The 10661-nt window shown below is 43.6% G+C and overlaps 1 protein-coding gene across 1 annotated transcript; it reads left to right on the forward strand.

Annotated features, from left to right (window-relative positions):
• The first annotated feature begins 7021 nt into the window (after nucleotides 1-7021).
• TMEM52B (transmembrane protein 52B) lies at nucleotides 7022-10627 on the forward strand. The gene is made up of 5 exons (XM_059846115.1): nucleotides 7022-7296; nucleotides 7896-7939; nucleotides 8613-8651; nucleotides 9553-9719; nucleotides 10117-10627. Exons 1-5 carry the CDS (start codon nucleotides 7249-7251, stop codon nucleotides 10365-10367), a joined length of 549 nt encoding a protein of 182 aa, XP_059702098.1. The 5' UTR covers nucleotides 7022-7248; the 3' UTR covers nucleotides 10368-10627.
• The last annotated feature ends 34 nt before the right edge of the window (nucleotides 10628-10661 follow it).

Here is a 10661-nt window from a genome sequence, read left to right on the forward strand (position 1 = left end):
GAAATCACATAGGATGCCAGCTCTTTGCCTCTTGCTCTTCCCCTGCAGAGGAGAGAGAGGTAAATTCAAATCTGCATCCATATGAGGGCATGGGAAAACCAGACTGGAGTTTGGTTTTAGATGTTACAAAAGTCCCAGACAGGGTAGTCACCTCAGACTGGAAAGTTGCTAATTTTCCTCTGTGCTTAGAAATCTCTGGGAGCAGTTTCTCTGAAGAAGCAAGATCAGCTTCCTGCTATCAGCAGAGGGGACCTTGACCACTCTGCATGAAACAACCACATCACAACCCAGATAGGCAAGATAGTGCATTTTCAGTCAATTCCTTTCCTTCAGGAGGCCCTTTAGGTTTTGTGTTGTACACCTTGTACTAACAGAATGAAGTAAAACCCTGTGTCCTAAATAGGAGTGGACTTCGGAGGCATCACATTTACTGAAACTCAAAAGGGGCATTACAAATCAAGGGAGGCTGTGCTGACCTGTGGGTGCTCTATAGTTACAAAAGCATTGTTCTTGCATCACCAGAGAAATGAGCTGTGCTTTTACCTGTTGCCATCTCACACATATAGCTCAACCATAAAGAACTAGCTGATGCACCCATTGAACTGCTGGTTTCAGGTCGAAGTTCCTTTCTGTGCTCCCAAGAAAAGCAAGATCAGCATTTCCCAGACTCATGGAAAAAGTTAATTGACTGCACTCCACAGTTGTTTCCTGAAACGAACAGGGCATGAGATTTTCCTCCTTTTAATGCCTTTATCAAAGTGATCAGTTCAAAATGGGGTTTGGCAGATTTGGGGAATTCTGCCACCAACCCCAACAGTGACTCTGAAGAGGAGGATTTGCAGTTCTCTCCCCTAGGGGCCAGAGCTGGGAGTCCTGCCCTCACAAGAGCAGTAGGGATATACCCATGTTTCTCGGTTTGGGTTACCAGTCCAGGGGCTCCTGGGTCCGACTGGCATATTTATAGTTGGGGCGAGGAGTGACCGAGGTTTTCAAGCATCTCTGCCGGCTCCGGACCACGGCCTTGATGTCCAGACACCACCCTGACTTCTCAATTCTGCTTTGGCTCGTCTTTTTTGGGGTATTTTCCAGGATTTGGTGAAGGTCCCGTCCCAGTGCAGTTTGGGTTTCAGATAAATTTGCATGTCTCCTGAGATGCAAATTTCTCCCTCTCCCCACCGTCTGAGGGGAGGTTGTCATCCTCCTGGCACCAGGCTAGGGTGGTTCTGAAAAACAAGAATTCTCTACAATAGAGGGTTAAACGGCGGTACTTAAGGATACTCAAGGAGTGATTCCAACATTTCACTAACCAAGAACTCTTGGCCAACGATCAATTCCTAGCTCAACTGAAAACTCCTCTGCAGCTCCTTCTCTTAAAAAAACCGGTAACTTTTTTGTTCATAACATTTCCCTGTATCTTTATTTCTTCATTTCACCAGGTGTGTGGACCCTCCTTGTGGTCTGAATTGCAGTAGAAAGCAGAGGAGTGACACACTGAAGCTGTAACATGAGCCTGGATATGTCCAGTATATTTTTCCCTTGTGATGGCCTTCATGGATGAGCTTGAAGTGAATTTGTTTGATCCTGAGCTCTGACTTTGCAGGATTCATGGACACTGGCATATGCAGTCATTTCAAATTGGCTGGTGAGCTTAAAGCTCACTTCATTAGTGTCTAGCTATATAAAATTGCACTTTTTTTCATTATTTTGCACTAGCTGCTGTCTTGCTATTTTGGGACTATGCCAAGCAACTCTAGTTCTTCCTTTCCTTTGTGTTATGTGGCTGAATCAAGGGAATTAGCACAATTCCAAATGTTATGTGGCATTGCTTCAGTATCAGTCACTGAAGGGAAAAGCTTGGTTTTTTAAACAGCCTGTGTTCTCTGCAGTTCTTAGGAGGAGCATTTAAAAAGAGGGTTTGCCAAAGCCTTTCTGGTCTCACTTCACAGGATAATTTCATACACCATTTGTCTGCAAGGTTTGCTGGGGGGCAATTTCATTAAAAAGCTTCAAGCTAAAGCAGTGGAGAAAGGGAAAGAAGGCAGAGAGCAAGGGGCTCTCCATATCCTGACATGTGGAAAAATCTAAAAGTAATTTGGTGAGGTTGGAGTGGAACTGTCCAGGGAGGTGATGGAGTCACTGTCTCAGGAGGTGTTTAAAGAAAGACTGGCCATGGCACTTACTGCCATGGTCTGGTTGATAGGGTGGTGATCAGTCACAGGCCAGACTGGATGGTCTCAGAGGCCTTTTCCAACCCAAATGATCCTGTGATCCTGTAACAGCTAAACCAGAGCTCACCCAAACAGCTGAAATTATACCAGGACCCATAAGTAGGACTCAAGACCCTGACTGAAATGATATACGAGTGATTATTTATTAGTTATCATTGGTTAGTACAGAAAGAAGATGGTGTAGAAAGTAGGTGGAAGGAGGCACCTGCTCATGGAGACTTAGAAGCAGCTGTAGATCAAAATTTTCCTTCAAGAGACCCAAGGTGGGACCCTAATTTACCTGGGCTGGAGAGCACTTAGCAAGGTACCACAGACGGGTATTATTTGGTGTAAAGCATGCTAGACTGAAAGCCATGAACTGGTCAAAACTGTGTGAGGTAAAGCAGGACAGGACTGCAACTTTCATCGAATGATTGAAGGTGACTGCCACAAAATACACTAATCTGGATCCTGAGAATCTAGAGGAGGCCATGCAGTTGGAAACTATCTTTACAGTTTCTATAAAGATAGAAATAGTTTCTCTATACAGAAATATAATCTCTTTATAGCACAGTAGGCCCCAGATATTAGAAGCAAACTCCAGAAAATGGAAGGACCGGAGTGGTGTGACTCGGGAAAGCTGTTAGATGAAGCTTGGAAAGCATACTAAAACAGAGATAGGTCGGGAAAAGGAAATGTGACAGGCTGGAAAGGAAAAGTAGAGCCACGAAAACCTACTTGGAACTCTAGAGGGTGCTAAGGGACCGCGTAACGGGGCAGGAGACGGAGGAAGGCGAGGCGGAACGAGGGGAAGGGGAGGCGGGAGGCTCCCATCGCCTCCCGGCCAACGATTAGAGAAAAACCAGAGCGGGCTTGGAAGGAAAAGGGGCCTTGGAAGCGGGAACGGCCGCAGGCTGGGAAGCTGGACCCTGCCTTACAGGTTGTTAACCCAGAAGATGAAGATTGAAGGGAAACGGGGGATTCTCCCCCAGCTGAACCCCTGAGGCTGGGGAAAGAAGAAGTGGAATTTTTGGTAAGCACAGGAGCAACTTATTCTGTATTGAATACTTGTAAAGGAAAGCTTAGTAAGGATATGGTAAATGTAAATTGGTAAATTGTAAATTGCAAATTGCTAATAGTTAAATGTAAATTGGTATATGTGGTAAATGTACACTGTGGTAAATATAACTGGTGGTACAGAGAAAAGTGAAAGTTGGTCATTTTTACAGCCCATGGAATTTAAATTAGGAAAGAACTGCACTACTCATCAGTTTCTATACATGCTTTAATGCCCAGTCCCCTTGTTGGGGAGAGAGTTATGGGGAAAATTGGATGCTTGGATAACCTGAGGGGACTTGGGGGTCCTGATGCAGAAGCTGGGAACCTGGAGGGCTATTTCTCAAAGAGCTGGACAACGTGAGCAGAGGATGGCCGGGATGCTTGCAAGAGATTGCTGCAACTGTTCTACTGGTCCAAGGGGCCAGGAAGCTCGGGGCTGGACAGCACATCACTGCTTCAGTCCCTCACATGGTGACATCCATATTACAGCAAAAGGAGGGTCACTGGCTGTCCCAGCAGGACGCTCAGATACCAAGTTGTGCTCTTGGAACAGGATGATGTGGAGTTAAAGATGACAGCAGCCACAAATCCAGCAGTTTTCCTTGATCCAAAGGCAGTGGGTGAGGGAGCCCTGACACAGGATTGTCTCCAAATTATGGAACAGGTATATTCCAGCAGAACCCACTTGCAGGATGAACCAATAGGGAGTCCCGATTTAGAATTATTTACAGATGGCAGGGGTTTCATTAAAGATGGAAAATGGATGGCAAGATAGGCAGTGGTGACTGCCACTGTGGTATTAGAAGTTCAGTCTTTACCAATTAATATATCAGACCAAAAAGCAGGGATAATAGCACTAAAAAAAAACCAGTGAATTTGGCAGTGGGCAAAAGAGTGAATATCTGGATTGATCCTAGATATGCATTTGTTGTGATTCATCCCCATGGAGCCATATGGAAGGGAAGAGGACTGCCATTGGCTCAAGGATCATCTGTTCAACACAGAGAAGAAATTGTGTAACTTCTGAAAGAAGTTAAAAAACCAAAGGAAGTAGCAGTGATGCATTGTAAAGCACTTCAGTCTGGACAAACTAATGTTAGAGTGGGAAACCGACTGGCAGACAAAGCAGCTTGAGGAGCAGCTGAAACAGGCATCCCAACCTTCTTTTTGTGTTAGAGCCACAAAAATAAATTGACATAATTGAAGGCTAATTCTGACAGTGAAGATCAATATTTAGAAAATATATTAAAAGCCACTAAGTTCCAAGAGAGGTGGTGGGTAACAAACAGCCAGCAGGTTATAGTTCCACTTCCTGTAAGGATGAAAGTAATGGGAAAAGAGCACAACCAATCCCTCAGGGGAACTGAGTCCCTGACATCTAGCCTCCAAAACTCTGTACTTAGTGTGGGAATGACTGACATAGAAAAATCTGTAACAGTGCAATGTCCAATTTGTTAAAAAAACAATCTCATAAGCAAGAAAAGGCCACCTCCTGGAACAGTTAAAGACAAGCTTCACAAGGCTTAAGGGGTGAATGTTGCCAGATTTTTTGTGATCATTCCTGAAAAACCACTGGCCTATGGAACTGCACCATGCCCATTGTGTAGGAAGAAGAAATGGAGGGGAGCCAGCCCAGTTGTGCCAACTTTTATCAGTTCACCAGGCAGTCAGGTTTGACTTTGGCATCACCAGCCACCAGGGACCACCAAAAAGACTCCCAGAAAAACACATCTGCAGAGAGAAGGGAAAGTATATTAATGGTTTTTGGGAAATGATTATCAAATGTATGTTTATTCCAAGAAAATCAATGAATATGTGTGTAAAATAAAGCCTCTAAATAGGAGCTTTTTCTGTACTCAGCATGCACAATATTCCAGAGGATATTCGCACATGCATCCAACCAAATAAATAATGCCTGCTTCTTAATGCTACTTTGGTGTTAAAGAGTTTGTTTTTTTACCTACTTTTGGCAACACTGGAAGCAGAGTGTTAATAGCAATGCCATAGAAATTGAAGAAGAGTAATCAATAAGTTTCAGTAAGAATTAATTATGATATCCTTTTGGACGGGTCACTGTTTAGTGTCACATCCAGCTTTTTCTTTAGGGAATTTTTTGTTACTTTTCCTGCTATTTCTGCATTTGGATCATTCCAGAATTTGAGATTATCATATGACTGAATTTCAGCTAAAATCAAGTGATGATCTATTGAATTATCACACTGATAATAAAAAGCCCTGCTCACATTGGTGGTTTGTACTTCTTTTCCACATTGAATCCCACCAGTTTCAAAAGCCACGCATAAAAGAAAAGCTATTTTACAGTTCTGCTGGGACTTTTCTTCTAAGACTTCTATAATACACCAAAGAATTTAGGAGAAGGAGACCAAAAGGCTGTTGATCAATTCCTATATAAATACAATATCAGTAGGTCATTTTCTTTCTTTCTTTGTTTTCTGTACATTAGAAACCTCCTTCCAGCAGACATGGATGGATGGATGGATGGATGGATGGATGGATGGATGGATGGATGGATGGATGGATGGATGGATAAACTACTGCTAAGGCATGTTTATACTGCACCACTACTTTTATAATTAGAGAATGGCAAATGAGTTTTACCCTGCCTTGGGAGAAAACATTGAGTTCATGAATCCATTTGTTCTGCTCTACAACTCTAAAATGCACCACCAGGGCTAATGATTCACCAGTTTAATGTGAAAGGGCTGTGATTGCAACAAGGGGCAACCTGTCTCACTAGCTGCTATCCTGCCTTCAACAAACATTCATGCACCAGTCCTAGGTGGTTCCCAAACACAAATAGTTACACATTACTGCAGAGCATTTTTTTCTGTCCCAACTATTGAAAAGAGAAAGATCAGGAGAACCCAATTACATGACTGTAATAACACTGTGCATAGCCATGAGCACTAACAGAAATTTTAAGCAATTCTACAAGACAGAGAAAATTAATGGGTCGTTGAATGAAGCCTCTGAATATAACCAGCTGTAGGACTAATAGTATCCAGGACAGGAGAATCAACATGTAATCCCTCTGCTACAGGGGATTGAGGGGGATTTAGCTGGCCTTGCAGGAAGTTTGGGAGTGGGACCTGTGAGTGAACAGACTCTCAGCTGCAGGAGTGACATAGCAGGACATGAACTGGTAAGAGGGATGATGGCAGAGCCTTAAAATGGGAGGAACAAGAGTTGCTGCATATGAATGTGTATGTGTGTGTATATATATATATGTATGCATATATACATATATATGCATACATATATGTTACATATATATACACATATCTGTTTATATACATATAACCGCGCATATATATATATATATATATATATATATATATATATATATAAAATGTTGCCGTTATTATGTGGCAAATTCTTTCACTTCCAAGTCAGTAGATTGGATGGTCAGAGGTAGGACAATGTGAGTGCAGGAACAGAAAAGGTACTGGAGGATGGAGAGCAATCTGAACTCCATTTAAACAGGTCAGTAACATGACCTTCAACCCACTCCCCTCAGGGTAGGGGCGGGGAGAGAAATAATTGGAAATGAACAAACTCAGAGACCCTTTCTGCTCATAGAAGGGAAGGGTCAGGCCCACAGAGATCTCATGATGCCCTTCACTGAACTAGTTAAACATCTAAAGTAAGACCCTGTAGCCACTGCTCTTCTCCTGATCTGACTGGAAGGTCTTCAAAAGAGGAAGAGAATCGGTCCAACAGAATAACAAAAAGAGACAGGCAGAAAAAATCAGGAATTTCCAGTGATAAAAAGGAAAAGAGGGAAAGCAAAAACCTGAAGGGCAGAAAGAAGCAGAGTAGGAGGAAGAGAACGGATTCAATACACAGCACAAAAGCTGCTCCTTCTGGCCACTGGACTGGTGAGGATGAACTGAAAAGTAAAAGGACAAGAAGATTCCAAGCAGATTGAAACACCAAGAGGCCACAGAACCACCTTACCGGGATGCATAACTCAGACGTGATCTGCTTTGTTGTAGGGAGTTTCTTATGGGTAAGTCATCTTTGACTTTCCTCTTCATGGGGTCTCTGCTCGGCTATGGAGTTACCTTGGAAAGATGGAGGGCCACCAGGAATGAAAATTTCCCAGATGTTAGAAAGAGCTGGACATTTAAAAAGCACACACACAGAAGATAATATTTGCTGCTGTTCCAGGGATGGTAACTCAGACATCAGGGTACCCAAAGAAAAGGAATGAAAAGGATAGGAGTGCTGGAGGGACAGAGCAGTTTTCAAGCCAGGGTGGGTATAATAGGGTATTTAAATGTTCTTAACATCTGAGTGTGGAGAAGGATCTGCAGCTGGAGAATGCCATGGCTTGTAGTGGAGAAAGGGAAGGTTGTGGTGACAATGAAGTTCAGAACAATACTAAATAAGATTTTAAGGACTACAGGAAGTTAATATATGAAACAATGCTGTTGGTAAGAGAAACTTCAAATCTACAGCAAAATATGCAATAGAAACAATGGAAGATAGATAACAGTACATCCTAACCATAGGAGATCCAGAGTCATAGTATGAAAGATATACAAGATGCATTTAACAAAGATTTAACTCACTCTAGCTGTGTCTTTGCCACTTTTCTCCTTCTAGCTCCCCCATGTGAGAGGTGAGGAAGGCTGCCTTAACACTGAACTGTTAAGTATTTGTCAATCTTGCTCTTCTTTAGAGAAAAGGCTATACTGGACATGGGCGTTATGACCTGATGGTTGACATTTTCCAGAAAATCTTATTTAGTTGTATTAAAAATTCATATAAAATCACCATTACTTTCAATATGAACTGTATCAATTACTATTTTTATTGATCAACATGTTGATCTGTTCCTGCTGCCTATTTGCATTACTGCAATAGTTAAGAGCCTTCTGGTGTAATTTCAATTGACTGGGATTACAAATTTAGAATCAAACTTTCCTTGAAAAAATGGTTTGAAATATACCGCTTTGGTGAATGTTACTATCAGAGATATCATTTTTAAGAATAACTGAAATGATATATTGACAAAAAAAGAAAAAAACAAACACGAATGCAGATCTCTAAGGTTTGCAAAGGGAATTGGGCAAGGATAAATATCAGGAAAACAATCAAGATATAAAGCCAACAGAAGGGAGATTCACCTGAGAGGGATATTGATGAGGCTGGAGAGCTGTGTCCTCCACAAAGCACAATGAGTATTTCATCACTGTGGCATCTGGAATCTGGACAGTAAGTGAGGAGCATGAGGGGAGAGGGAGGAGGGTACTATAGGGATCTTTGCCTTTATTTGGTGTTCTGTGGATAACTATTTCTTGTTAACCCTCTTCGCTTCAGCTGTTCAGGTACAGAATGGGATCGTCTGTGGTATATCTGGTAAGAGAACATCTTTACTCTAAATATCTGCATCTCTAGACATTTCCAGTAGCAAAAGGTGGGATTAAATGTGACATGCTCAAGAGTGATGCCACCCCCTCCTTTTCCCTGGGATTCTCTAAAGCTCTACAAGAGCAAGGCAACCCCTTAGATATTTCAGTCTTTAACAAAAGTTGACCCACCAGCCTCCTTTTTTATTCCACATATTTAGTCATGTGAACACTATTATTAAAGTATTAATGGCACAATATGCCTTCCAAAAGACTGATTTTTAAAATAAGTTCTGTCTGGTTTCTTAGTTATTCCCACCAGGATGAGATCAAAAAGGATGGTAGTTGTTGAACATCTGGAAGGCTGAATTGATAAGGGTATGCCAGAAGATTGCAAGATCCAATTTTTCCTCTCTGCTTGTCACTCATGACAAGATGTCTGGAATTCCTAGTTTGGGTTCCCTAGTACAAAACAGATGTTGGCAAACTGAAGCCAGTCCCCTGGAAAGCCTATAAAAAGAGCCAGGCTTCTTCAGCCTGGAGGAAGCTAAGGGGATAAAGTAATTGCAGTTTTCCACTACCCAGGGGGAATCTTGAGAGAAGAAAAAGACAGAGACTTCTCAGAGGTGCTCAGTAGAAGCACAGAAGGCAGCTGACCAAACTGCAGACAGAAAAATTCTGATTAGACAGGAGAAAAAATGCTTCCCCTGATGATGGTGCAGCACTTGAACAGGTTCCTGGAGGGAATGATGGATCTGCATCCCTGGATACTGTCCAAACTCAGCTGGACAAAGCCCCAGGTGATTTTGGTTAGCTTTGAGGTTAGCCATGCCGTAAGCAATCAGAGACATTAAGAGGCATCCTGTAAACAAAATCTTTGTGTCCTAATTCTGTGTGCCCTCCTGTTGCAGGCTGGTGCTGGTGGTCGGGGGGCTCCTGCTGCTATGTGGCCTGGTCTCTGTCTGCATGAGATGCTGCTTCCAGTGCCATCAGGCAGGGGATGAGGCGGGCCCCCAGCCCTACGAGGTCACCGTCATTGCCTTTGACCATGACAGCACCCTGCAGAGCACCATCACTTGTGAGTTGGTCTTGCCCCATCCTGGGGACTTCAGCACCCTGTGAAGGGGGGGCTGCACTGTAAGCCCAGCTGGTGACACCCCGGGGCTGACAGAGGGAAGATCATGGCAGGATGGAGGGAAAGCGACCTCTGTGTGTGCTTCAAACTAAGGTGCTCAGCTGTGAGACGTGTTTGGGTGGAATAAGGGCTCAGTGGCATTTCAGGAGAGAGGAATCGTGGGATGCTGCTAGCGGGATTTCACACACATACTCTTTTAGGGAAGTCTGAAGGAGCAGGAAAAGGAAAATATTCTGGCTGTGGGAAGAGAAGAGTCTTTGCCCTGTGGATATCCTTGCCCTCCTCTAACCACATGATGCTTTCAGGGTGAGGCAAACAGCTTTGGTCTCCTCTCTTCCAGCTCTCCACTCGGTGTTTGGGCCTGCTGCCAGAAGGATATTAGCCGTGGCACACTCCCACAACGCTGCCCAGGGCACCCCTCCCCTCTCTGCACCTGACACCCCCCCAGTGTACGAAGAAGCTCTGCACATGAGCAGGTTCACCGTGGCCAAGGCGGGGCAGAAGGTGCCGGACCTGGACCCGGTGCCGGAGGAAAAGCCGCAGGCACCCGCCGAGGGCAAGGACACCCAGCCAGCCCTCCCAGGACGCTGATGGGTGTCTGATAGCAAAAAATACAGGATAGTTGCATGCAGAGACTAATTATGTGGGCAGGCCTTTAAGAATTTCAGATTAACTTCCTTAGTCAATTGAGGTGGGGGGGGTGTGGGCAGGGGAAGCAACTAAAATTCCAAATATTTTCAGATCTATCATCGTCTAATGCCTCTTTTTGACACCTCCTTCAGATAATTCTCCAAGCCCATTCATTACATGCACACAATACAAGAATCACACTTTGCACAAATAAGCAGGCAGCAGGATCAAGGTGCTGAGCCATTTTGTAGGCTA

Source organism: Haemorhous mexicanus, chromosome 5 (genome assembly GCF_027477595.1).
Source record: "Haemorhous mexicanus isolate bHaeMex1 chromosome 5, bHaeMex1.pri, whole genome shotgun sequence".
Taxonomy (NCBI): Eukaryota; Metazoa; Chordata; class Aves; order Passeriformes; family Fringillidae; genus Haemorhous; species Haemorhous mexicanus.

Coding starts and splice junctions, on each gene's coding strand:
- TMEM52B (XM_059846115.1), top strand. CDS start 7,249: ATGCATAACTCAGACGTGATCTGCTTTGTTGTAGGGAGTTTCTTATGG. Junction 7,940..8,612: donor GGCTGCCTTAACACTGAACT/GTTAAGTATTTG, acceptor TCTTCGCTTCAG/CTGTTCAGGTACAGAATGGG. Junction 9,720..10,116: donor CCTGCAGAGCACCATCACTT/GTGAGTTGGTCT, acceptor CCTCTCTTCCAG/CTCTCCACTCGGTGTTTGGG.